At 38.2% G+C, this 27,978-nt stretch overlaps 1 protein-coding gene across 3 annotated transcripts in view; it reads right to left on the bottom strand.

Moving 5' to 3' along the window:
• Window positions 1–22,238, bottom strand: part of XRCC5 (X-ray repair cross complementing 5) — a 48,433-nt gene extending 26,195 nt beyond the window's left edge. The window contains exons 1-12 of one of the 3 annotated variants that reach the window (XM_072040626.1): window positions 22,219–22,238; window positions 16,205–16,318; window positions 15,485–15,668; window positions 15,072–15,120; window positions 13,713–13,835; window positions 12,949–13,137; window positions 10,364–10,478; window positions 8,510–8,648; window positions 6,464–6,576; window positions 2,966–3,028; window positions 2,170–2,307; window positions 790–880 (exon numbers count right to left, since the gene is read on the bottom strand). In XM_072040626.1, coding sequence (XP_071896727.1) covers window positions 790–880; window positions 2,170–2,307; window positions 2,966–3,028; window positions 6,464–6,576; window positions 8,510–8,648; window positions 10,364–10,478; window positions 12,949–13,137; window positions 13,713–13,835; window positions 15,072–15,120; window positions 15,485–15,668; window positions 16,205–16,318; window positions 22,219–22,221 — 1,321 coding nt within the window. In that variant the 5' untranslated portion in view covers window positions 22,222–22,238. Of the gene's footprint in view, window positions 1–789; window positions 881–2,169; window positions 2,308–2,965; window positions 3,029–6,463; window positions 6,577–8,509; window positions 8,649–10,363; window positions 10,479–12,948; window positions 13,138–13,712; window positions 13,836–15,071; window positions 15,121–15,484; window positions 15,669–16,204; window positions 16,319–18,747; window positions 18,880–22,218 lie in introns of those variants that run through there. The other 2 variants (XM_072040625.1, XM_005030539.5) reach the window with 2 other exon arrangements.
• Between the last annotated feature and the right edge of the window lie 5,740 nt (window positions 22,239–27,978).

Genomic DNA, 27,978 nt, shown 5'->3' with positions numbered 1-27,978 from the left:
AAAACAAATTTCAGATTTGTTCTCAAACTGCTAGTTATAGTAAGAATACAGAAACTATTTCAGAAACAACCCAGCACGCTTTATATACCCTGATGTGCAAGTAGATCACACAACAAATTAAAGAATTGGAAGTGGATTTCAAACTACATTCATTAACGCTCATTACTGAGAAAATTCACAGAACAGTGAATCGAGCTTTACATGGCTGCATGTTCTATGGCTCTCCAAAGACACCCTCCCTTGAACCTGGACACCATTTAGTGCATGCTTCACAAAAAATATCACACCACAGAAAACACAGCTCAGCCTTTTTGTCTTTGTACATCAATAGGTCACAACACAAGTGGCTGCAAAACCAGCTTGTTTGGAGCTGATTCCTCTATTCTAACCCTAGCTAACTCATCGCATACTGCAAATGCCATACAATTTGGCCATCTCTTACAAATGAGTTCAAAGATCAAGGGTTATGGAGGACTAACTCTCAGATGTGTGACTTAAAATCAGATAAAATCTGAGCTACAACACATTCAACAAGACAGCCTTAAAAAACTGCCTGCAAACCCCTCAAGTCTGCTCAGCCTGCAACTAAACTGCTGAAGTTTTGTTACAGGCTTCATGCTTCAAGATGACATCACCATAACTTATTTCCAGAGGACTGTTTTTTTTTTTCCAAACCCAAATACTGACAATGTTTTCATTGGAAGGCCAAATATTCTAGCTATTTTAGAATGTCTTAAAAGAAGAGCAATGAGGTGCTTTGTCAAGTTGCGCAGGAAAGGACTATCTTACCTGTAGGAGTGAATTTTTTTTTGTTTTTCAGGGATGAAAACATGTATTGTCTTACATCTTCCATGTAGGGTAACTGCACATAGATGAGACACTGAGCAAAAAGAAAGTAAGAAAAAAAAAAATCAAGAAGCAACTGAGCCTAAAGAAATACAAAGTATCCCAAAGTGCCCTATCAGGGCAATACAAACAGTAAAAATTAAAAGATCTAATATCAGTGTATATCAAAGCAATTCAGTAAAATATTTATAGAGCAACACTGTTTTAAGTAGCATAAAACAAAAGACGATTCAAGAATACAGCGATAGCTACACTTCTCATCTTTCTATAGGCTGAATAAAGACCTTTGAGGTCATCCAATCCTTTTTCTTATGTAGATTTCCAACCAGCCACACTTTAAATATCCCATACATTGGAGCTCTGGGAGGCTTTATCACAGCTTACTGCATTTCAAAGTCATTTTTTCCTAACATTCTCATGCTAATTTTCTCTCTATTCAAATACCTCCTCCAGTTCATACCACCCTAAATAATTCCTTTCCATCCTTGATGTTTATAACCTTCAAAAGCCTGAAGACTTATGTCCACCCCCACCTTAGTCATTGCTTAGCCACGCTATATATATATTTAGCTCTTTCAATAGTGTCTCGTAAGAAAGATTGGTGGAAACATGCAGCAAAAAAATCTTACAAACTACGTTACTTTGGGTCTCAGAACTTTTAAAGAAATTATTTCAAATGCAATTGTTGGTTCCTTTTTTAAGAAAAAGACTAGAAGTTTTGTACATTTTTTTTAAATAACCTTTTCAAGTAAATGAATATACTACTGTCTTCCTGACTCTCCATATGAATTTCATCAGTAGCTCTAAATGCTGTTAGCTCCTTCCCTCATTCCCCATTGACTCAGAAACCTAATGACAACAATGTAGTTGGATGTGCCTGAAATGCCAGTTATAAATTCAAGTTTTGCACTACCGAGCAACCCAGAGATAATTCTGCAGTTAAAGACAATGAAAGAATCTACCACAACTTTGGCTTGTACTCTGAAAGGTAGTTAGTAATACAGACAAGTTACCATTTTTTTTCTTGCTAAGTACCTTTCTTAGATGCCAACAGACTCAGATTTCCAGGATTACAAAATTAAATTATTATTAATGAAATATAAATTACTTAAATCTCTAACATAGAGGACAGTATAATTATTTACTACCTCCGTATCTTAAGGCTTGGTATTATTTCATAAAATTACTACAACAATCACATTGGTTTCCTCTGGTATTATACAACACCGCCAATTCATATTGTTCAATTATGATAAGTCATTAATTAGCATTTCAAAGTAACAATAAGGAGGCTCTCTAAACAAGGAAAAAGTGAAAAATTACCTCATATGCATCCTTAATACATGGAAAAGCCACACCAATTTGTGGGTTACATCTTCTATCATAAACATAACGCACTATAGCTACTACTTTCAATTCATCCAAGGCATGAACAAGGGCAGAAAAAGCAACTGCCGCATTCTGGAAAGAAAATAAATCTGTAGTCATGAAAGTTCTCATTAGTCTGCTGAAATACACCTTTCACAGCAAATTCAATGGCACTGACTTAGTCAAAATTACTTGCCATTTCAGCAATAAATGACACAAGCATTTTCATGTTCAAGAAAAAAATAAAAAGAAGTTCAAATCCCAACATAATAGCTTGTCCATTGAAACTTTAGATCCTGCACACACCATCTTTTCCGCTATGTGTGAAAAACTCCAAAATTTTATGAGACAAAGGACAAGCAGTCAGACCCTTAAAGGGAAGGCATCTCAGCTCTCCAGTGAAGCTTTTACTTCTTACGTTTAAAATAATTTGGAGGTGTGATCTAAGCAATACTATGACAGGGTACACTCTTGGTCTATATGAAAATGTATTTAAGTACTGATTCCAGATTCCCCATGTCCTTGCACAAATACTATTTACCAGTTTATCATTGTCCATGAGATATGGCATTCATGTGGGGTCTAAGCCAAAGTCTTTTTATGTTAATGGGTAATGGAACAATACTGCAAGCTGCATTAAGAATCTTTCTGTTGCATTAACATGGAAAGAAGGAATAGTCTCAAGCACCACTACTATTCTTTTCTGTTCCACGGTAAGTTGCTTTCAGTATTAAACATGAATTCACCTTACCTCATCATCTTTTGCCGCAAAGACCTTGAGAACCTGGTTGCCCATGTAACAGTGCCTCTGAATCTACAGATTCAAATGGTCAGGGGTTAGCTTGATCTAAAACAAATGTTGTTAATGTACCTGGAACAATTAAATTATTAAACAACCAAGGCATTAATCAAATGAGAAGCCATAAACTTTAATTACTGTGCATATCAGCTAAAGTAACTCCATTTCTCACTCAATATGGATACTCAGGCATATTCTGCGGGACATTCCCTTGTCCTTCCCACTGATGAGCAGGAATGAAAGCCTACAGTACCTGCAGCTATTACAAGTCTGGATACCACTGCAATAATTCAACAGTCAGTGTGAAAAGCTACAGTAGTTAACAGAACACCTAAACTTAACCAACATTATGCTGTGTCTATACTATCAAATTTTGCTAGCAAAAATAAAGGAAAAAGGACGTGAAGAAAGTCACATCCTTAATTAATAAAGCTACTTCAACAGCAACAGGTAGTATATGCGGCTGGGCTAGCTCAGTACTTCTGTTAGCAGAGTTAAGGCACTGTCCTTGGAGGTGTTTAAGGAAAGGTTGGACCTGGTGCTTGGGGACATGGTTTAGTGGGTAACATTGGTATTAGGGTGATGATTGGACCAGATGATCTTGAAGGTCTTTTCCAACCTTAATGATTCTATGGCTGACAAAAAAAAAAGTTTCATTAATGGGCATTGCTCCAACAGCTGGAGCTGCAGAGGCTGAGACACACCCGGAGAATCACTGCAACAGCAGAAAAGGGGGGGGGGTTGGAATTAAATGGTCTTTAAAAGGTCCCTTCTAAGCCAAGCCACTCTCTGACCATGAAGAGCAGCCACAAAAGACCACACAGTACTAAGAACAGTAGTTAAAATGAACGTTCTTTGTTAAAGAAAATCTCTTCAAATTACACCAACTCCAAACTACCTGGAGTTTCATTTTGTAGCAAATTACCATAATGCTGTTGAAGTCAGTGACAACTTACACCTGAGCAGATCACTTTTATGTATTACAGAACAATTCTTGAACTCAAATTACTCTACCTGCAATTATTCTTTGCTTTTCTGTCTTAAAAAGCTGAGGCATTTTATGTTCAGTATAAATACCCAGATATGTGCATCACTGCACCTTTTCTGTTTGCCACAGAAATGGGTCCTTTGTAATATTTTCAAGTATTATTTCTTGATTTACACAGCATTGCTTATAAATTAAAAATCAAAGTTTAAGCGGCCTCTGATCTTTTTTTTTCCTGAGGGATATGAATAACTAAGAAAATAATACGAGGTGGTTCTACTCCTTCTTTAATTATGCATTTGGAGCTGCTCCAGTTAACTCATCTTTTCTCCAAAGTTCAAAAAAAAAATAAAACCAAGCATACATGCAGATAGTGTTAGGATTATGACTCCAAACAATAAAATTCAGGAGCCAAAATATAAGAAAAGCACAAAATTTGTAAATTCTAGTAGTATACTCTCCTGATATCATTATCTGTACAAAGTAATTTTAATCCTGCAATCAACACCTCAGTAACTTCATTCCACTGAGGTATTTGCAACCACTATTTGGCTTAATTACTCATACTCCCAGTTACAGGACCAGAGCACACACTGTTTAGGATGTAGTTCCATTCCTGTTTGTTATCAAATCCAGACAGGAGAAGCACATCATAAAAACTGTCAAAAGCAATATTTTGTGCATTGAAAAATACATAATTTCTTAATTCTTTGAGGCACATTTATGTGAAATCAAAACACTATTCCTACACTAAATTATATACAGGCAATCTGAAAGTGTTACCACACTCCCAACCAACAGTGGAAAAAAATGCAAATGAAAAGACTGCTCACTTAGAGGAGCATGGCACTTCTCATCTGCTTTCAGCTCAGTTTCTCTTTTCGATAAAAGTCAGACTTCAAGCTGAAATAGGAGGCAAGCCTCCAGCTGAGAAAGCACCACACACAGTGAAACAGATCTTAAAGAACGAAATGATGACAATAAGGCTCAGCTGTAAACTAGTAAAATGTGAAAAGATAAAAAAACAAAACAAAAAACACCTGTCTCATTAAAACCCTGAGTTCAGACACAAAGTTTCATATGTTAGACTCAGTTCCTGGTACAGGGTTTAGCAGCCCTTACATCTCTCTGCCCTGGCCAATTCAGGGTATATAAACTCAAGCATGATGTGTTTCCTTGATCAATTATTTTCAGTACATAAGTTACTGTGTTACTTAAATTTAAATCCTGACTGTCCTCAAGGAGCAGTAAGGTTACAGGTGTCATTTAGGCTGGCTTCTAATTTTAAGTAATAGAGTGTAACTTCCTAGCTCCTCAGGTAACAATATGCTTTAGATCTTCACACTGCAATTGTCTACCAAGGTATCTAGCAATACACAGGGTTATCTGTGCCACTTACACTGTAGAGAAAAAATACGTTTAGTTAAAGAAATATATTTAGTTAAAAACAGTTGGGAGTTATACAGATACTTCCTATTTCATTAGCACCTTTCCTTCCTGGAAAAGGTAATGATTCCTCAGCCTTTTATCAAGCGTTCTATTTTGTAGAGGCAGTGAGACATTTCAAAGAAGAGCAGGAGGTCTGGGAGCCTTTAAAACAGAAGGCAGAGTTACCCTATGATTTTGTTTAAGCTTTGGGTGAACTTCACTCTAAGATGGAGTAAAGTTTCAGTCACCCTATGCAATGTCCTGGAAAAGAAAGTAGAGGCAGCTTATAATTTCTAGAAATTATTGGCACTCACGTTTGTATATTTCCTCATATATCCCATTTCAGGAAGGTTTTTTTTTTTAAGCCTCCAGGTAAAACGGATGACAAAATTAATACCAGAAGTACAGCTAAGTGTATACAGTCACAAAAAAAAAAAAGAGATTTTATTGGGATATGAAGAGTTTTTGAGTGATGCATCTAAATTCTCTCTTATGTAGGAAGAACATAGAACAGAGTTCTACACTTAATTTTTGTTATAGTAGAAGCAAAAAGAAAGGCACAGCTCATCAACTAATACTTATGGAAACAAGAATGAATGGAGTTAGCTCTCAAGCTTTCTTTAAGATTTCTGTAATGCTGAGGAAGAGGTTTCTTCTGTTAGAAAGTAAAAAGAACACACTCACGACTGGACAAGACCCCAGAAGGCTTCTGCATAACCTGAACAGAAGAGAGACCACCTTCTGTTGCAGAGTTGTCAACACTATTTAATTTACTCAGATGAAATGAGACTACAGTACATCTGCAGCCACTTTGCAGAGATCCGAGATCAGTGGCTCTTGCTTTCCTTGAACACCTCATGTCCATATTTATTAATGTCTCTTCTTCACAAGACTACATACATGTAAAGTCACTCCTGTCACACCTGACAGCAGATGCCCCATTCCCAGTACAATAAAACACCTTCAGCAAATTCAAATGGAAGTCACATGTCTGTAACAACTCAGCAAGCTGAATGAAAAGAAGTTTAGTAACGTACCTGAGAAGCTCTGCTGAATCCCAAAACAGAAAAACATTTTGCTTCAGCTTTGTATTTCATTTGCTCTTCATCTTCTTTGGAAAAAGGAATGATATCGCTCCCATAGCGAAACCCTGGAGAACAAGAGAGGAGCATCTGGTAAGCATATGGGCCTACCATTCTAACACTGAAATTAGCTCTCTGAATATTTTAACAATGCACGCATGCCCTACAGCTACACTCCACACACTGAAATTACTTTCCCTGTTAACAAAAAAAGCACACACCCCACAGACACGTTTTGTACTTTATGAACAGCACTTGCACCCCTTGTACATCATTTTATGTAACATAACTGCCCTCATAGAGAGCAAGAAAGCAAATAAGGGAACTGAACATCTTGCCTAACAAAGTTATGCTCACAGAATAGATTTAAGCAAATAAACTACAACACTCCGCACAAGTGTAATAGAAAAAGCATACCACAAATTATGGAAAGGAAATGACACCACAAGGGAAACACAGAACAAATGTGTTAACAGTGGAAGTGCGATATCACACGAGGGAAAATCAAAATACCCTTGCATGGAAAAGCGGCCTTTCTATATATTTCTGTTTTACTTTCCTTGCCTTACATTGCAGGGATACCTGCATGAATTAGGAACCTGTTAGTTTTTCAGCTATCACCTGTTCCAGCTGCTTATTATTCCCCCACCCTAAGTTATAATACTCAGTAACATTATCATTTTATTTTACTGTCTCTGGCGTATCTTCATGTGAGGTAAGGAACAGAAGTAAATCCCTGGATGAAAAGCCTATACGCAAACAAATTTCCCTGTAAACTGAAAAGCAAAGAAGCAGACAGACCAAAAGATACTTTAGTATCTGTACTAAATGCAAAATGTTGTCTAATTATGCCAATTCTCAAAATGGCCACAGAAGTCCATGAGGCATCACCTGCTCTTTACCTATAAAAAATATTTTTTTATAGGTAAAAAAAAAATATTTACACAGAAATTCATGGTCTCTTTTGTTCACATGGGACTCTTCACCGCTTCTGTTTACTAGCATCCCACAGTCAATTCACCAGCTGGGGTATTCAAGGACATCAGCAAAGAACAGTCACAAAGGCTTCAAAATATTCATTATTAAAAGTGGATATTATAATTTCAAATCTTTTAGTAAATCTAGAAAAAAAAGTCAGAGTGCTACCCGTTATTTCTGTTTTTTAAAAAAAAAAAACTGCACTGATTTTTTTCAATTTGCTATTACTGTAAAACACCTCTGCTAAAGTGCAAAGAGGTTAAATAAAAACCACAGTATTTGTCTCCATTTCACAATTTATTTTATTCTTTAACAGCAATTTCTATACTGTTATCTGAATAGTTCTGCCCTTTGTAGCTAATGTTTGCCCTACTTGTGTGGGACTCAAAGAGTAAACTGGATAGCAAAAAATCAGTAACAAAATATAGTCACAAAAAATACACATTTGATTAACTCCACTTTTAAAAGGTAGATTTCATAATGCTTCTGGGACCTTTAGTCTTCCCATGAACTTAATCTACTCAGCAAGAAACTGAAGGTTACAGAAGTACTCTGCAGAAGAAATACTACTTCAAATCAGACTACTCATGAAATTTAAAGGTAAGACTCTTCAACACTACCCCTTCCTTCAATGGTTTTATCTAGAACAGTTGCCTATCTGGAAACAAAAAAAGTGCTATGAAAGTATTCATGTTACCCATACAACTGAAGATTTGAAGAGTAAAGGTAGAATGAATACTGAGTACAGAATTCAGACGGTCTTCCAGAGTACAGTTTAGTAAGCTGTAGTCCCTTCCAACTTCCACATGGTGGGACTATTACTGCTAGTCCTATTAGTAGGAAAAATAAGAATTTGTAGAATATGCAAAGACTCATTATCTCTATGTTCCAATGGCTTACAGAGTTTGCAGTCTAATATCACAGACTTCTAACCATACAACTAAAAAGCACTTACTTAGATGATTTAAAAGTACAATCTATTATCTTTGTTTTGCCTCCAGGATGCACATAAAGGAGCCATACCTTGAACAGTATCATCTTTCTGAACCTCTGTCTCGTCGTCATCATTCAAGCAGTAAACAGTTTCTTTTTGTACATCTTCTTTTTTGAGGGTCTTAGCATCTACAACCATCCACATTTTTTTCACCTTCTCTTCTGTAACCTTTATATAAGAATGTAAAGGAACAGGAACATTTCATTTGGATACAGAGTGCTGACTACAACACAAAAAAAAATTCTTAGACCAAGTGCTACATTATTTTGCCAGTAAGGGAGGAATAATGACAGCCAAAACATACATCCCTGACTGCTACTGCAGTGCCTTCAGCACACTGTTTTATCTGTATGAGAGCTGTCAAACATTAAGCTATATCATAACAACTGCATTCTTGCCTTGGTTGTTTGTTAAAGTCATGGCTAGGTCATTTGTGAAAGTCTTTTAGTCACAAGCTAACATGCAACTTGCTCACTAGGTACTTTACTTCCTACACACAGGTGCATTTTTTTTTTTATTTTTTTATTTTTTTTTTTTACAAAATATTAAGGTATATGGTAATGATAAAAGAAGACTCAACACTCAATAAGCGCATTTATCCAAGTTTTGCGTCACATAACAATACTACAGCATAAAAATGTAACTGCAACTTCCCCAAACATCAGAAAAAGATACAAGCTGTATTACAGGACTGGGAAGGGAAAGAAGGAAAAATGTATCTGCAATGAGCAAATGTTTCCTAACTACAGGGAAAGAAATATGCTTTCTTCTCTATTTAAGTGAAATTGATGGAGAAGTAAATGAATAAGAATAAAAATGGAGAATTGGGCAGAACACAAAAAAAAGATAGAATGGATTACTGCAGTAGACATCAGAAGTCTATTGCTAGCCCTCATTCAACTGCTATATGACCTCATACTAGCCACTTGGTTCATGTTGCTTCTTCACAAGCTTCATTTATCTTGTGTGTGAACACCTTTGGGAAGGGACTCTGTGGATTTGTACATGTCTAGAAGAATATCCTGATCAAACATATTTATGAATAAGTATAAAAAGAAAGCTGGCAGCAGAGAGCTCTTTAAAGGCTAGTACACCTATCTTTCAAAATCAAGTATACATGTACGTCCACTTCTAAATACATCTTAAAACCTTACAATATTGGTCAGACTCTTAGTCTTGGATTCAAGTAACAAACCAACCAATCTCCATCTCACAGCATTCGTCAGTACTGCCACACTACACAGTTACCTAATAATTCTTCAGTTGCTGGAATTTTGCACTTTTTTTATGCTTAAATACACATCTTCCTAGCACTGTGTGAAGGAACCAAAGAAACTACATGGGAAACAGATGACATATAAGCTCTGTCAAACAGTATAAAGCAAGCTGAAAAAAATAAACTTTTTTCAAGTCTGAACTAACAATAGATGTTACTCGGAACAATAGCTGGTAAAACTTCTACACCCACCATTTTACACACACACACACACATAATTCCTCTCATGCCTAGGAGTTAAGAAAATATTTATTAAGTCCCACTGAGCTGCAGACATTTCATTTATGCTGAATGGAAAGCTTCACACAAGAGCAGGTTCATCAACTTAAACACCATTAGACTTCGCAGTGTAGACAGCAATTACTTCTATTTCTATACATTATGAATTTTTGTTCTTTACCATATGTGTACAATGTGGTGCAGCTAAGAGTTGCTGTGGGAACCACAGTTTCAGATGAACTAACTTCTAAACACAGGATCTCTACCATTATTATTTTGGATGTGTAATGTCTCTTTCCTTAAAGGTTAAAAAAAAATAAAAATAAAAATGCAGCTGCACCTAACTGCTTGCTAAAGTACACTAAAACATACGATTTTAAGAACTTACTGATTTGTAGGCCACAATCCTTATGGACAAATTGGAACCAATAGTTAACTGGCAAGACCAAGGTGCAGGTCTTCTTTCTATTTTCTTAAACATTGAAAGACGCTCCAGGCTCTCTCTAAATGATGGAATCAAGAAAACAGAAATGAACTCTTTGGTGAACTGTATTGTCTGCAATATTTTGTTATACTCTCTTCAGGGAGATGCAGGAGCCCAATTGTTTCAACTTAAACTGCACAAAGCATTATAAAATAAACTGTGTGAATAATCTTGTCATTAACCATTGTGAGAAAAGAGAAGGAACAAAGGAGGTGGCACAGTAGATTATTCCCATCTTGAGCCTTTATGACTGTGTGATATTAGGGCTTTAAGACAGCACTATAGGTCTTCTGAGGAAACTACACAATTGCTTATTAAGCATTTTACATTTATCTGTGCTCACCCAATTAGGGCACGTAGTTAGCTGAACAACCTAAATTAGAAAAGGCTTCTCCAGGTGGTGAAATGTTTTCTGCAGCAGAGGTGAAAAAATAAAGAATCCAGTTTCAATTAACGTGATTTTGTTTGTGTGGTAATTAACTTTTGACTTTTTTTTTTTAATACAGTACTAATGAACTCATTTTTTCCAGAGCATTCAGTCAGAATGAAACAAGTTACTCTGATTATTTCTCGCCTAAACAGCATATGTGCAAGTTCATAAAAATAAAAAAGGGAACTTTAATAAATTAATACGAAAAAGTGTTTATTCAATTGCTCAAATTTAAGCACTGTAGTCCAAAATTTAAATGCTGGAAATAAAAGTGATTTATGTTCTATTATAGTAAAATCAAACAGACTTAATTGTTGCACACTAGAATAGCAAACTGTATTAGCTATTTTGCTATGTAATTTCAGTGTAAAGTGCTCAAACAATGCTATTTTTATTGCGTGACAAGGCAAAACAGCATTGACCTCACCTTTTTCACATCATGACAAAACCCAAAACATACATCTCATCATTGAAAGAGTTTGCCTAGCAGAAATTAAGATCAGCTCTTAAAAATATTAGTAGAGTGCTCCACTTGGTCTTCTATTTTTCAACTTCCTTAGCATAAGCAGTGTTGTTTGTTTTTTGTTTTAAATTCTAACAGAAGCACTGTGAAAGGAAAAAACACATTGGGATTTTATAATGACAAACATTAAATTTCCCTTTTTTTTTTCCCCCCTGGAAGGAGGGAAGGGAAGGAAGACAACAGAAACATCAATATATTAGTTTTAAAAAGAATTTGTGACTACGTTATTAAAATTACCACAACACATGTTCAAGTCAGGATGTGAAGATCAAATACCTGAAACTGGCAAATGCCTAAAAAAGTCAACTAAGCTTAATTAATTCTATCTTTTAATTTCTTGTATTTATAGAAGAAAAACACTCCATATTAGTGAAGACCATTCAGCCAATATAACACTAGTAAATGCACACCAGTACTTCAAAAAAGTTTTTTCCCCTGCTTTCCTTACACTTCCTCCAAAAAACTGAGGCAACAGAAGGAACTCTTGCCTGATAGCCAGAATATCAAACCCTAAAACAACACAAGAAAATTATCTTGCTTACTTTACGCAAATAAATCAGTCATGCAAGGGAGACTTAATACTTTTTTTTTCTTTTTTTTTTAACCAGCAGGAATAATTAATATAGGAAAACAGAGAGTGCATCTGAGCTGGTAAATTATTATGACAGCTTTGCAAGGCTGACTTCTTAAAGCTTGATAAGCAACTTAACTGCATCGAAAACCTCACATATTCTTAAACAACTAAAGCTTGCATCTATTAGCCAAATGCCTATTTAAGCAAAGATTTTGGATTACCCCTCAAAGCATGGCACAAATACAGCTTACAAAGTAGCAGAAGTCTGCAATAAAAAAAAAAAAGGAGGGGGGGAGCAAGCCACAACGTAGCTTAATGCATATGGATTATTCTAAAATATAAATGGACCCAGAAAGATACTGCTTTTCTAGACAATCTTTTGATGCAATGACAAAACCTGCTTTTTTTCTACAGACTCAGGCTGTCCTGTAGTATGACACTACTGTTCAAGCAACAGTTTAATTGGCTGCTGTTATACAAACCAGATCAGTTTGGCAGGGTGAGAGAAAAACTTCACAAATAAAATGATTAATAACAACAATCAAAACAGTTGTGGGAGCTTGACAAACGAGCAAGTTACAAGAAGTCTCAGACCAAGAAACAACGACTACCGTTAAATGCAAATGCATCCTATCACAAATACCTACTCTTCCAAAAACATGCTTTAAAAATCTCATTTATAGAAAACTTCCCTCAAAGATGCTCAAACACTGAAGATGAAGGAAAATCAGTTTTCTTCTTTAAATATAGATATGTAACACAGATTTCCACTGAAATCTGTAAGCATTTCTTATCTATTTTAGAGCTACAGACAAAGCTGTTTGAAAGGGACTGAAGGTACAAAGTTATAAAATTCACTAACTTCAGTGAAACTGGAAGTGGCTATTTAACTCATTTAATCTTTCCAGGGAGAAAATATAAAGTAAGTTTAGAGCATGATAAAGAGGACTAACCAAGTTTACCTGAAAGTATAAATTTCTTCTAGCCCTCCTCCTTCGTCCAAAGTATGCATCAATTTGGTCACCACATCAACTCCTTCCTTCTGCTGCTCAGTTAGCCCCTTTCTTGGGAATGAATTTTGGTGTAAATGAGAATGTACGTGGGCACTTGTATCTCCACCTCCATCATCATCGTTCACTGGAAATGGTAGACTAAGAACACAAAGAGTAGTAATCAGAAAATTGATTATTCTAATTCAGAAGAAAACTAACGAAACAAATATTGCATTAAGATTCACATTTTCTAACTAATTGCAGTTATAAGTACAAAGAGCTGCATGGCTTGCAGAACACCTGAATTAATACTTCAGGTCTACTTGGCTTTGGTAAACTCTTGACTAGAGTGCTGCACCAATTCTGGGCATCGTACTTCAGTAAAGATGTCTACCAAGAGGGAGGGATAAGAGAGTAAAGACATGGCAGATTGAAAAACAATATCTGTTGAGAAATTGAACTGAAGAAAGCTCGTAGAGAAGGGTGTCTGAGGGCAACAGTCCTAAATATAAGAGACTGGTGCAGAAAGGAAAGAAACAATCTGATCAAGAGGACTTGGTTCATAACTGGAATTCACGGTACATGTAATTCATATAAGTACTTATAACAAGCATATTGCATTTTGGTACTCCTCTATAGAAACAACATACCAAATGATCACCAGGTCATTATTAAAAAGAATAACTAGTTCCCTTTTAATTGGCATTCGGTATAACAGCTAAATCCATACTTACAAAAACTGAAGTGAAGTTCCTGTTTTCTTCAAATTAGCAACAATAATTTCCAGCTGATCCTCACTGACAGGACTATTAAGGTCTGTAAACAGTTCAATGTGTCTCTTCTCAAATTTCTTTCCTCTTAAAAGACAAAAAGAACACTTACATATGTTGGAAATATTATCTAGAAGGCCTTTTTTAATTCTTTGCTTACAAAAAATGAAACTATAATAATATATTTGTAACAACAACAACAACTACTAGGAAGAAGCTGCTACTTCATTTTTCTTATATTTTAGGGTAAGTTTACACCTTCATATTATTCCCCCAGCACACTCTTACCCCCCAAAACTGAGGACTCTTGTGCTATGACTTTGCACATCACTACTTCTAAGTGAGTGGAATTCTACCAATTTTCAACAATTAAGGTACGATGCTAATAAAATGCATTAGAGTATTTATTGATTTTATTGGTTATTTCCTTTGCAGCTGTAAATCTGTCCTTGTGAAAATGGAACAGGCTTGCTTAACTTACCCACAAGGTAATAAAAGCAGTTGTTCCATAGGTATTCAAGGTTACACTGCTATAAATACCATCATTTTAATTTAAGGCTCAACTTTAACTGTTAGATTGATACATCTTTCCAAGCAGATTAACTTTATTCATAAAAATACAAACTTGCATCACAGAGTATAGTCCTCTGCATTCACAATTAGATCATTCAGTATTATCAGCAGTCTTTAATCTCTTTTTTAAGAAAAAGACTCTCTTCCCTTCCCTGCACTCCTATTGGAGCACCAGTCCGCTGATAGTTACAGTCTAAGTACATTTGCTGACAATTCTGTAACACTTGTTCTTGTGCCAACATTTTCCTACAGTTTAAACAATGTTTATCTCACATTTATCTCCTACATGCTGGGTATTTACAAACAGTTACATTATCTCCAACAGCCTTTATTTTGCTAGGCAGAACGCACCGTTCTAGTTTTGTTTTCTTTTTTCTTTGTAAGATTTGCCACCACCTCTATAAATTTGGTAGTGCTTTTCTGTACTTTTTAACATCTGAATTACTGTTTTTATTAAAACATCACAAGAAAAGCAATGCTATTTAAATGAAGCATTAGTGCCTTGTATAATGTCGTTAATTATCTCATGAATCTTACTGAAAAGCTCCCAATTGAATCAAAGATTATCCAGAGAAGCTAGGTGTCTCCTGGGAATTCTTCAAGGACAGAGTTGTGTAGTGTGTTGTTTGGTTGGTTAATTTAAAACAAAACAAATTTTCCATATTTACACAATACTGTAATAAAAGAAATCTGATCAACTCCAAATTGCAAGTTCGGAATTCCGTAAAGGCCTTTACACTACATACTTACACAGTTTCCTTCTGAAGCAAGTCCATACACACAATAATTGCATCCAGAACTAAGCAAAATTAAGAAAAATCTCATTCAGAACATGAATCATGTCACAAAATTGTTCCATCTATGAAACGATATTCTGTTTTCACTGTTCCCTCCCCCAGCACTGACAAAACATGCATTTTAGGTAATAAGCAACGCTTTGAGTTCAGACTCTTCAAACATCTACTGTGCAAGAGGTTCCTATACGACCTGTCTGGTTTGCAATCTTGTCTCTTCCCCATTTATCTGATGAAACAGGAAAAAGATTGATGCAGGACCTGAGTTTAACTGACAGTGAGGAGGCAAACCTGAACCCAATTTACAGCACTGACTTCCAGTCTCCTACTTAGCTGAGTCAGTTCAAGTGCTCTACAACAAAAGGATACAATCTGCTTGTTGAGAGCCTGGTTGAATCACAGTTTGAATGTCTTCCAGCAAATCAAAATCTGGTAGCATTAGTGACCTATGTACAGTAATGTTTTGATATTGATCTTCACTGGCAAGGCCATTCCTAGTACCATCTGTGCCAAACAAAACTACAGCGACTTCATCTTTACTCTCAGCAAAAACCTGGAAGGAGAGAAAATTCAATACAGATATAAGAACACAGATTCATACACATCTATGTTAAACAGACAGCAAGCTAAGCTGATTTTAAAATAACAGCAAGTACAGTGGATTTACCTTTCGGTTCCATCCTACCAAAATGCAATCCTACAGGGAGATCACTAATTTAGATAAAATTAAGCTAACAGACTGACATGAGCATGTCTGGGATAAAACACATAAAATTGGTTGACTCATTTCTTGAGGTGAGTCTTCACTGTGGTAAATCTTAAGAATGAATGATGAAATATTTTAGACAAACAGCTGTTTTTATCCCCAACCTATAGCTGAAAGAGCACTGTTACTTCTATATGAAAAACAAGTAATTCTTGCTCATGTCTCATTTATTTCAATTATTAGTAAATGAGAAAAATAACTTCACTGATGTCATTGTTTCCTCTCCCTTTTTACCAGGCTTTTGTTTTGGTTGGTTGGTTAATTGTGGATTCTCTCCCCCCACCCTTTATTTATTTATTACACTACTGCAAAGTCACCAATACCTGTCGCTGCACAAATTTTGTCATAACCTTCTTGGCTTGTTCAAGTGAAGACTCCTCGCCAGGATAAGAATTACTCATTGTAAAGCCTACATCCAGACACAGCACTATGGCTGCCTAGAAAGGAAACACAATAGCAAATAAGAATGTAAGAGGGCCACTATAAGCATAGAGGGGTTAGTTCAGATCCTTGACTATACAAAACATAAAAATGATCAAACTACTTCACTACTGGTTCCTTTTACAGTAACTATTAACGTGCCCCAATGCTGGAGGACATGACCAATACAACTACACTGAAATGCAAATCATTTAATCTTGTACCACGTTCCAGGTATCTCGATGGAAAATACAAAAAATCCTATCTTACACAATAAGATGCGAATAAGAGCAAATTCTATTCAACCCCATGAACGCATAACAGATTCTAAAGGCTCTTCTCCACCAGCAAATAAATCAGAGATGCTTCATTTGAGTGGTACCAGCACAACACAGTATATCCACACAACACAATACAAACTTGCTTGATCTAATTCAAGAACACAAAAATGAATGCGCTCCCAGGGTTTCCAGCAAGAGCCAGAACACTCATTGCTACTGGAGGTGTTTCTGCAGCGAGCACCAGTGCCTGCAGCACACAGCAGTACTCTTAACGCATTACAAGAACAAATTCCCATTTCAACTTAGGGGTTTAAATCCCACCAGCCAGCACACATATTTGCATTTCTGATCACTGCTTTAACTGAACTGTATGCAACCATGCCTAAGTTTTCTCCTTAACTGATTTATAAACTTAGCATACAAATAAAATCAAATTGATTCTTCTGAGTTCTGTTGTTCAACATCTATTAACATTGTCCGCAGCGTGTTGTCCATTCAGCTAGCTTTGTTAATTTCCCCTAAAGTTTTAACAGACTCTACTTACCTTGTTCAATCTAAGTAATTTTACAATCCAGCTAAATGAAGCTACAAGAGGAATTCAGCAAAACTATGCCCTGCATCTCCAAAGTTACTGACAACAGGCCAGCTCATATCTGTTGCCACTGATTAAACCATGGTTCTTTAAAAACATGCCAAAATCTTACCTAGTAGACAGCAAATAGCTTAAATTATACTGCTTATAAAAAAAAAAAAAATCATTTGCTGGAATACAGGAAATTTACATAGTACCTAGTATTTTAAAATAAGGAACTGGCTTCCAACAAAATACATACAAGTCTCTATGAAGTGAAGCTGCCAAAAAGGTTGTGAGCAATAAAGCAGAAAATTGAGAATCAAGAGATATGAAGCGTATAAAGTGCTTTTGGAGAGGGGATGAATAGCCACAAAAGATGGTAAGGGTTGGCCTCACCTAGTTTGCATGGCCCCACAGGAACCTTTTAAACATTTAGCCCTGATTATTTATGTCCCCTAAAGAAATACATTTTTAAAATACGAACTTTATAGGAACAGTTCGCCCAGTTTAGTTGTTTAATACTTTGCATTAGCAGCTCTCAAACTATTTTATCTTTCTCCTTTTCCCAAAATACACCATATACATCTCCTGTCATTTTAATAAGCATTTCCTTAGCTCCCTTCACATACACTGCACGAGACACGGGGAGGAAGGAAAGAAGGCTCAGCAGCAGGTCTCCACAAGTCATCTAGCAGGTTATACCTGTCTCAATACCCCATTGCTCACTCTGCCTTCACTGGGAGCTTGCCTGGGAGCCAGGAATTCATGTCTGAGGCAGCCAGGTCTGCAGAGGCCAAGAGCAGAACAGGGGCAGTAACCGAGGCTGTGCTACTCCCCCAGCTTCAGTAACTGCACACACTCTGCTTGTTGCTGTCCTGCCTTAAGACACAGGTGAATTAACCCTGCTGTCCAAAGCTTTTTACAGCTAGCAAGATGAAAGCAAAGAAGCCGAGCAGGGGCTGGTTGGTGAGCTATGGTTTTGCAGAAAGGAAACGCTCAGCACGCTCTTCTGAGAGCCGAGCTCTGCCCCAATGGATAATCCTTCTTCAGGAAGGGGCAGGGCTCTTGAACACATGAAATTTTCAGTAATCCTCCTCTGTATGTCTATTCATCCGTTATTAATCTGTCTCTGGGTGTCTTTGAGCATCCAGGACTGCCATTTTCGGGTGCAGGACACTAAGCTACCTTTGTACGATGCTCGGGATGCGGCACTGTAGGACCACACTGATGCTAGCTCAGGTGTACCAGTCTGCCTCACCCCGGGTCAAAGTGCCAGAAACCCCCTTTTGCCTCCAACCTCTCAGTGCTACATCACTTTAGCACCACCGACTGAGACACCAGGCGGCTGCCACAAGCGAGACCACAGCACAGCCTCCTCCAACAGCCCTCGCACGCTTCCGTAGCACGGCAAAAACCCTCCCTGTTATTTCAGGAGGAGCACCGGCAGCTGCTATAACCACACCCGCGCTCCGAGGGCACCGAATTAGCGTCGTACCACCAGCAGCAGCCGCGATTTCAGAGGCAGCCCCCACCGAAAAGCCCGCAGACACCTCACGGCCGCTGCCACCCCCCCCCCCCCTTCTCCCCTCACCTTGCTGCGCGCCATCTTGTCCCGGCCGCCCTGCGCCGCGCCCAGCGCCCGGCCCCCGGCAGCGCCACCCAGCTGCGGGCGGGGACCGGAGCGGGGCTGAGGGGACAGGCGGGGCCGGGTGGCTCCGTGAGGCTTCGTGTTTTATTATTATTTATTTATTTTTTCCTCCTAGGGAAATTCCCGGTGTCTCGCACAATGTCCCCGTGGGGCTGGCCGCGGCGCGGGACCGAGCCCGAGCCCGCTGAGGAGAGGCGGCGCGGGGCTGTGGGGCCGGGCACTGACTGTGACAGTATCATCATCAGTGTGTTTAGGAAAAATAAAGTCCCACATTGTCTAAAATTATTCTCAAAACAGCGTGCGAAGCGATTATATTAATATAGCTACGAAAATCGCCCACAAACACATTAAAAACCTTATACCGGAACACTCACCCTACAAAGGCAAGCACTTCCTTTTCATGTTGAATGGTATCTGGAGTAAAAAATAAATAAGTAAATAAATAAAATCACACCTCACCGTCTGACACAGCATGCTTTATAAATACCGGTGGTTATTGAGAGATTCTCTCTTCAAAGGAACAGAGGAGCTTGGCAATGTGACAAACATTTTATGGGAAACCTGTAGCCAGAAAACCAGCCAGCAACTCCAAAAGAAAGCTGTCCATGGTATTCCTGAACTTCTCTAAAGAGATTTCAGATTAATCCAAGGAAATCAGGTCGGCCTACTGTTATTATTATTCCCAATGCTATCTTAGGCCCTGGGAGCACTCACCACAGACTAAAAGCCCCATGGGCTAGTGATTAGACGATCTCCCACCTCAGATGAGGTGGTCTTTTCACAAACCAACAGGAAAACAGTTTTCAAGGCATCACAGAGAACAAACATTTTATGCCAGGTTTGGGAAGTAAAACGCCCAGCCCTGACTGACGACGCAGAATATTGACACAAACCCATTTACAGTCATCCCTGAATCCTAGCATTGACACAAGAGCTGGATCCCAGGCTTTGGTCCAAGCTCTCAAAGCTAGCACAGTTATTGCAAATGTTACCCAAAGAAACTTAATTCTGGCATGAACTAGGAAACTTTTTTTTTTTTTTGCAAATGCTTTTCAGGAAGGTTGAAGCGCCTGGCCCAGGTACAGCATTTTGTTCCCTTATAAAATCGGAATAAAACTAAGGTAAATATGAACCTGTAACCACGAAACTCCATCTGTGATCTGCTAATGCATTAGCTCTCAATCTGGCATAAATGGGGCCTTACAACCCTCTTGATAAAATATACAAACAATAAAACCAAACATTCCCCCTTTACACCTCCATACTGCCAAACTTCTCCAGATATATTTCCAACATTCAAAGGAAAACTGGCTAATAATTTCTGAGGCAAATTTTAATCCCCATTTCCTTTTACTTTTGCAAGTCTGCAAAGTGCTCCCTTATAGGTAGTTATCAGATCTGATTAATGAACTCCATCTGGGGACACTGGGGCTTTGTCAGCCTGGATTAAGACCTGAAAATCTTTGCTTGTAAATGCTTGCCAAAAGATGCTTGTGATTAATCGGCTATTTCCATTTTACAGAATGGAAGTCTCCGGGCATAAATAATAAATACGTGAAGTCTCCAAGGTCTCAGCGTGTAGGGTGATCAACCATAATCTCCTTTGCAACAAAGTGTGCCAGACCTCAGTCCCAGTGAGGTTCTCGCTCATTTCTATACTTTCTCTTTTTTGGTTACTTTTCTTCTTGCAAAAAGCAGCCTGGATAAAATGAGCACACTCTCAGGAAGCAGCAACAAGGAGTCTGTCTTGTGTTTAACTTTGCTTGATGTTACAAGATAATAAGGAAAATGGCTTCCCTGTTTTGTTACAAGAAGGATTGTATTATCCAGAGAGTTGCAGCTGGGACCCAGCTGCTCATGACAGCTCTGCACAAACGTGAATGGGTTCAATGTAAAAGCAGAAAGATGACTTTGCCTTTCTCCCTCTTGGAGCCAATGCCTACAGAGTAAAACTTTGGATAAACACCTGGTAGAAAGGGCAATACTGTAGCTTTCTAGAATCTAGCCCAATAGTTTTATTGAAATACATATGCAAACCAGAACTTTCCATGGAAGAATTAACTCTGAAACCAGGAGAGGCATAGGTAATGACTGCATAGGTAGAGGTGGGCACTAACAGGAATTAAGAACTGAATTTCCTAAGGGCAGAAAGGAAGGAGTGCAAGGACAGTGATACTGATCAGTTTCAGGAAACAATCTGAAACATGAAATATGCAGGAAATCGACACACAAAGCAAAACAGAGCATCAAGGCACCTGTCATCATCTTCCTGCATTGGAGCTTCACAAATAGTACGAGGTATGCACAGTTACCTTCCCCTCAAAAGGTCTTTCCAAACGCCTGCAGGCACAAGCCAGATCTGTGCTGCAGACCAGCACCGGTATTTATGATGGCTGATCAGTGATTGCTGATGGTCTTCCTCAGAGGTGCAAACCTCAGGCACAGAGTTTGCTTAGTTGCTTCTGTGGGAAGCACCTGCGGGGAAAAGATCTCAAACACTGGTTTTAGTCTTAAGAAAAAACAGCCTTTCTCTTCAAGCTCTAACCCTGCTGCAAGTCCACGGGGCCTGTCCTCTGCCTGGCTATGACTGACAAACACTTGGCACATTACAGAACTACACCTTTCATAAAGGATTCTTTTTTTTTTTTTAAGTGGGGATTTAACAGTTCCCATCTGTTGGTCTACCTGCTCAGTCCATTTCCATTTTAGTTCATGCAATGAAAGGAAATGATTTGACCAGGAAATGCAGATAAATTATTGTGCTAGGAAAACTAGAAAGTAAAATAGAAGGGATTGTACTATACCATCCAGCCTCACCTTAAAAAAGAAAGGGAAGGAAAATGTAGTGAGGAGATATAATAAGCAACAAGAATGCATTGATTTAGTGTATCCTGCCAAGTACATTCCAGCTTAAGGGCTCCCAGACTGTGGCAAGTAGAAGAATCACCGCTGATGTACAGACTACCCGAGGAGCACACCCAAAATTCCCAGTTCCACACCACCACAGGGGAGACAGGAGACACTTCGCAAATGACTCCACAAATCCTTCTGCACAGAACTGAGAGGTTCTGAGGCCCCACATTCATAGTTCCTCTTCCAAAAGAGGACATGACTGTGCCTTTTCCTCCTCACTTCCCCCCTGAAGAAGCTGCTGAATTTATAGCCTCCTCTTTCCCTTTAACCAGTCCCTTTCTCTTTCCTAGATTTCTCAGTTAATGCACAGTTCTTTAGCAAAGCAAAAGCTTCCACTGGACGGAGTATGCCAGCAGAGGCCTTATTAAGCGCCCCAGAGAAGGAAAGTGTGAAATCACAAGCTAGCTCTATTTACAACCCATTTTTCCCCACACAACATTTGCTTTTCACACTACCATGGACTCATATTGAGAACAACAATCTTCTGTAAAATGCATGTACCATTCTGCAGAATTGCTGCCCATCCAGCAGTTCTTCCACCTGATGTTAGTAATTCCCAAAGAATAGCACATTTTCCTAACAAGTTGTGTTCTATTTTTCTTTTAGAGCACTTATGAAACCTGTGAAGATTTATTTTTAGTTCTAATCTCTGCCACCATGCTCGCTATCCCTCTCAGTTCAGCATCATTGTCCAATATCAGATATTCTCTCCCCATCCTTTTTAAAGGTAGATGTTAAATTTGTGATCTCACCTACCCCCTCTTTTCAAGGAAAATCATTATTAACACTGAGATTGCTTTAGGCTGTTTTATATTTGCCTTGAATGAAACTCACTTGGCTCAGCTGATCTGAGAACACCTCTGCTGTTTAAGTACCACTTACTCTTTTCCTGTTGAATCCCTTTTTAGGATTTATTGAATTAGCTCAAGTGGCAGAAGCCTATGCTGTGGATCCCAAGGCTTCAGCCCAACTAATGACCCATGTCAGGAAGAGATGATATAAAGGAATTTCAACTGCTTAACTTTGATTGCTTTAGTGCCTTTTTCTTTAATGAGTAAAGAGAATTTTTAGGTTACGAGGCCTAGCTCCAAGAAATGAGAAATTCTGACATTAGAACTTCTCTTGTAACTTTAATCTAATGCTTTGCGTTTATATATTGTGATACTGATTTGACTATGGGAGCAGGTACTTTATTGTCCTATAATGCCATAGCCTTGTTCAATATGCGTTCATGTTCTGTGCTGTGCACTAAGAAGTCCTAGGACTTACCTCATTTTTTAGAGGAATTAGAAGATGTAGTAGGAAAGAGGAAATTCTTATGACTGTGATATCTGAAGGGTGCTTGAAGAAAGAAATCCTCTGATTTCCTTCAACAGGTTGCTAATGTTCTGATTTACAAATCACTGGCACCCCTGTTTCTTGCCAGTAGGCACTGGTTATGTGAGTTGTATTTTCTTAGTGCTTAGTCTGAGATATCAGTCAGATCTGTAAACATGCTGAGCACTCACAGGTGTTCACAAAAAGAGCTTTATTTTCAACACAGAAAATGCTAAATTATGCTAAATTCTGGGGGGAAAAAAAAAAAAAGTAAAAATCAGCTGCATTCTGAAAAATTAGCTCAAAGGGGCACTTCAAAGATATTTATGCCTTTTAAAGTCCATGTGCCTTTGTTGCCACATATAACTTCATTGGGATTTATGTCACATGCTATTGCCAAAAACAAACAATTGGTATTTATGCGAAGATTTGGGATGTTACAGTGGCATGTATTATTGGGACATTGCCTTGCATGAGCTGTGATAAAAGGGGTTTGACCACGCTTTGAAATATGAGGGCTAAGCAAGATGCTGGATTGGATTCTAGTTAAATGCTTTTACATGCCCCACAATACAAATCTGGCAAAATATGAGTCAGAGAAGGTATAGCGTGAACTCTCATGAGCGAAGATTGCTTCGGGACACATTCCGGTAAGGAACATGGGGGGGAGGGATTAATTTTATATGGATATCGTTAAAATTGTCAAGATGTAGCTTCTCAGTATCTGCCATTGTACCTTCACGATGTACAAATTTCTTTTGGTTGTATTTATACAGCAGGAGAAAAAATTGTATTTTTTTTCCCCTCTGTTTTTCAGTTCAGCCACTGGAGGGCAACATGAGCTCAGTCACCTGGGCAGATGAAGCACCACAGCCTGGAGAACTCAGCAGCAAGCACCCAGCCAAAAACAACCAAAGTCAGAAAAGGAATTTCTGCAGAAAGGTATGACAAAAATCAGACGATAAATATATTCTAAAAAAAAAAAAAAAAAAAGTTTGTATCTTTACATTTCACCTTTTTTTTTTTTTTTTTTTTTTTTTTTTTTTTTTTGAAAGTCAATGTAAAAATTTCTTCCTACATCTAAACCTATTAATCTTAAGTTTAGGATGTTTTCATGAGTTCTAAATCACTGGATTAGCCAAAGCGTTTCTAAAGGACATCATGCAAGGCCCACTCAGCCTGGTATCACAAGAGGTGAAATATTTCACACTGCTAAGTAACTGAAAACCTGAGACGTGTTTCTACTCTTGAAATAATTCTGGCTGGCAGACTTTTCTGGATTAGTTGTTGCAGCATATGATTTCTTTGCTGTGTTTTAGAAGACTATCAGCTGTGTACACGTGATTTTCTTTAAAATAAATATAAATAGTTTGGCTAAAAATACAGAAGAGAAATAGTTTGGAGCCCAGAGCATCTGGGTTCCTGGAGAGGACCTGAAAATTCATGTCAGATACTCTTGTGTTGGGAAAAGCAAAAAACGAGCAAAAAAAAAAAAGTATAAGAATGTTTGAAAATAATAATAATAATAATAAAGTCAGCCTTTTAGGAAAAGGTACAAAAGTACAGAGTGGATGCCAATAAAAAGAAATGGCACCTTAAAAAGCAAGAGAAAACACTGGCTGCTGTATAGGGTGTAGCAAAACAATGTTTTGCCCAGGAATCTTGTATTGGTTACTATTGGGTTATCTCAGAAGCCAAATCTCATCTTGCTCTCCCCATGCTCTTGGTTTCACAGTCTTCCTCGCCTCTCTTGTGCTGTAAATTTTTGTTTGTTGCTGTTACCAATGCAGTGGTGTTTTTGGAAAGCACTTTCCTGCAGGGACATTGTTCTGGACAAAATAGCTAAGATAACTCACTGCGTGACAGATTGGCTCTGTGACTGCAGCAGCACAAGCCTTTAGTACCCTCCCTGTTCCCCAGAAGCCCCCCCACCAGCAACACGTGTGTATGCCCACACATGCTCTAGCTAATGGTCCAATTTAATCCTCGTAGCACAGGGATTTGTTCCCTATCCATTCAGCCGGCTTGTGTGAGGGGACAGGGAGCATTCAGCTGCTACACAAGGCTCTTTCCAAGCTTGGAGGGAGAGGATTCCTTTCTAAATCCCCATTTGTTTAGCTGCACCTGGAAGCAGATTGAAGTCACACTGAAAGGATGGAGCTCTGGAGCTTTAGAGAAATAATAACTTGTAAAAATGGAGCATTGTGGTCATGGAGGACATGATGTCACGTTTTAAAGCTTTGAATTCTTTTGAGTTTCAAGTTTGTGCTTTTCTGGTAGAGTAGCAGTGTAAAGAAGGGAGCTGCTGTCTGATAGGATGGAAGAAAGACATTTTTATTTATTTTTTTTATTTACATGAATTGATGCTAGCCCAGGACGCTAGCAGATATGTGACAGTGTCAGATGGTGAGGCAGGGAAAGAGTAATTTCACATTTTCCCTGCCAGTTGTTTTTGGCGGGAATTCCTTGGAGGGAGTTAAGTTGATGGCAACTGTTGAATTTGTTGTTTGGTTGCTGTTTTTTTTTTTTGTTTGTTTGTTTTGTACTAGACAAAACAGATGTTCATTTTTTTTTAATAATTTCCTATTGAAATAAGTGGCAAATTCAGCCATCAGAAGAGGCTTGATTTTTAGAGTGGAAATGGAGCCTCAGAACAATCCTGCTGTGATCACAAGGCTGGGTAAAGTCACAACTACCAAATGAACTCTTGTTTTGGAGACTGTTTCAATATTCACGTTCAGTAATTGCATTGTAGAGGAGTCAGCCTAATTATTTGCTTTCAGTCTCTAACTTTAGCTCTGCTGACACATTCTTGGTGAGAGCAGAGCTGGCATTTAGTAATGGCCCTACACTTGCCCTGGGATAATGCCGTGTACTCTATTTCACTTTCTTTTCTGCTCATTTCTTAAGTCACAGGGGAGCTCATATGACTAAATTAATGAAGGTTAAAATGACTTGTGTTTATTAATTCTGTGTGCAACTCTTGTATGGTTAAAACATTAAGGAAAATCTGCATTATGACGGAAGGATATTCCAGTAATTGCCTGTAATTACAAGGGCAGCTCACTACAAACACAGTTAAATGCATCATAGTGACAGACAGTAAAAGCGGACGCTTCCGTGGTTCAGGACAAGTCTTGCATTTCAGAAAGACTGAACAAATGCCATGTTCTCCCTTGGCCAACTGACCCGGGAGCTGTTGGATTCGTGCCCAGCAATGACACTATAAAAGCCATTCAGTTTACTTACAGTATTTGGGGTTGTTAGGAACACAACTGCAGGTGATTCAAATAACCAGGCTAGAATAAATTAAGCTATATTTGTGTTCTGTCACAAGGAGCCGATTTGCTGTTATTTTATAGTCGAAATAAATGACTCACTTACCTTACCGCTGTAGTAGCAGAAAGATTTTGGCGTATATATGAAGACAGTCAAAGGCACCCTTAAATATATTGGTTTTAATATACCTTACTGATGGAGGAACTTCTAATAAACCAAGCCCTGAGGGAACATGTTGCATAGGAGGTGCGTTTTCTTCCTATTTGCTGAAGAGAATGTTATCAAATTCAGTATTTGTCTTTTTTTAATCTTGAAAGGTAAATTTCTGGCTGAAAGAGGTTGTTGGAAAAAGGATCCCTAAAACAAGGAGATCAATTTAGGGCAGAAACTTTTTTATCTTACAAGGCTCCAGGTCAAATTAATCCCTGGCATACCTAATTTCAACGGCTGCAAACCAGAGCAGGTGCTCTGTTGTGAGGGGAAGGTTTTATGCTCACTAAAAGCAAGGGCATTTTTTTTAACACAAAGGCCAACAATGTGTTTGTCCAACTCAGATGTTCTCTTTATTTTAATGTGTTCTGACAGACTTCAGCTACCAGGTGATGACAAGAAATTAGGGAGACTAAAAGTTAATGGAAATGGGGGCTTAATGACCAAGGGGGATCCATGAGAGACCCTCAAGCCTTGTTTCTCTGGGCTGCCTGTGTAAATGCACTTACTCTTCATCCATTTGCATGAAAGGGTGGTTTGGGGGATTTTGAACCCTAAGGCAAATTATTTTGTTACCAAACACACAGCCACAAGTCCTCCCTCATCATTAAGTGGCTGCCTATTGGAAGAGTGAGCATGTTTTATTGCTAAAGACAAGTAAGCCTTTATCTACGTGATGCCCCTTCTAGTTCATGAAAGTAATTGAAAGGTTGTCTTATCAAGTGAATTGTGTCCCTTTTTTTGGGTAAAGACATTTATTTGGGAAAGGTCTGAATTTGCTTCAACCTCTCACTTTTTTTTTTGAGTTTTCATTTCAATACAGGGAATAAATTTGGATGGACTAATCAACTTCAGAGATGAACCTGCATTAAACTAACCTTCTGTACATTGGCACATCTTTAGAAAGAAGTGGGAAGGGCACTGGTCCTACAGGCAATTCATTGCCTGGGACAGAAAAGGTTTACATAAACTTTGAGTGAAATTATTTCTCTCACAGGGCACTGTGCATCCTCATTTCCTCTCTTTAGTGCTACTCTAGTTGTGTGCTTTGGTGTGCAAGAGCAGTTTGGGGTGGCTTTTTTTAAACTACCAGTTGCAGCTTCAAAAAGCTATCCAGATATTAAAAGATATTTAATGTAGAGTTAAATGTACTTCCTATTTTGGTGTGGAAGCATGTCTTTGCCTACAGGTCCTTGGGGCTAACGTCAGATACCCAGTAAGTGAAATTAAATCAAAATCTAATCATTTTTGTGTGCTATGAAGTAAAAACAAAACAGAGCCCAGAGATATGACCGTTCTGGATAGGCACGGGTTAAGAGGTAAAACAGAACCATTTCAGACACACTTTAAGCTGTGTCTCTGAAGATAATGACTTGAAATCAATTATCAGCATAGAATGACAGTGCTTACCCCATCGCACAGTCTTTCTCACAAAGTCAAGCAGAAGCATGAGTG

The sequence above is a fragment of the Anas platyrhynchos genome, chromosome 7 (assembly GCF_047663525.1).
Source record: "Anas platyrhynchos isolate ZD024472 breed Pekin duck chromosome 7, IASCAAS_PekinDuck_T2T, whole genome shotgun sequence".
NCBI classification, from domain to species: Eukaryota; Metazoa; Chordata; class Aves; order Anseriformes; family Anatidae; genus Anas; species Anas platyrhynchos.
This window is presented reverse-complemented; position numbering and strand designations above follow the sequence as displayed.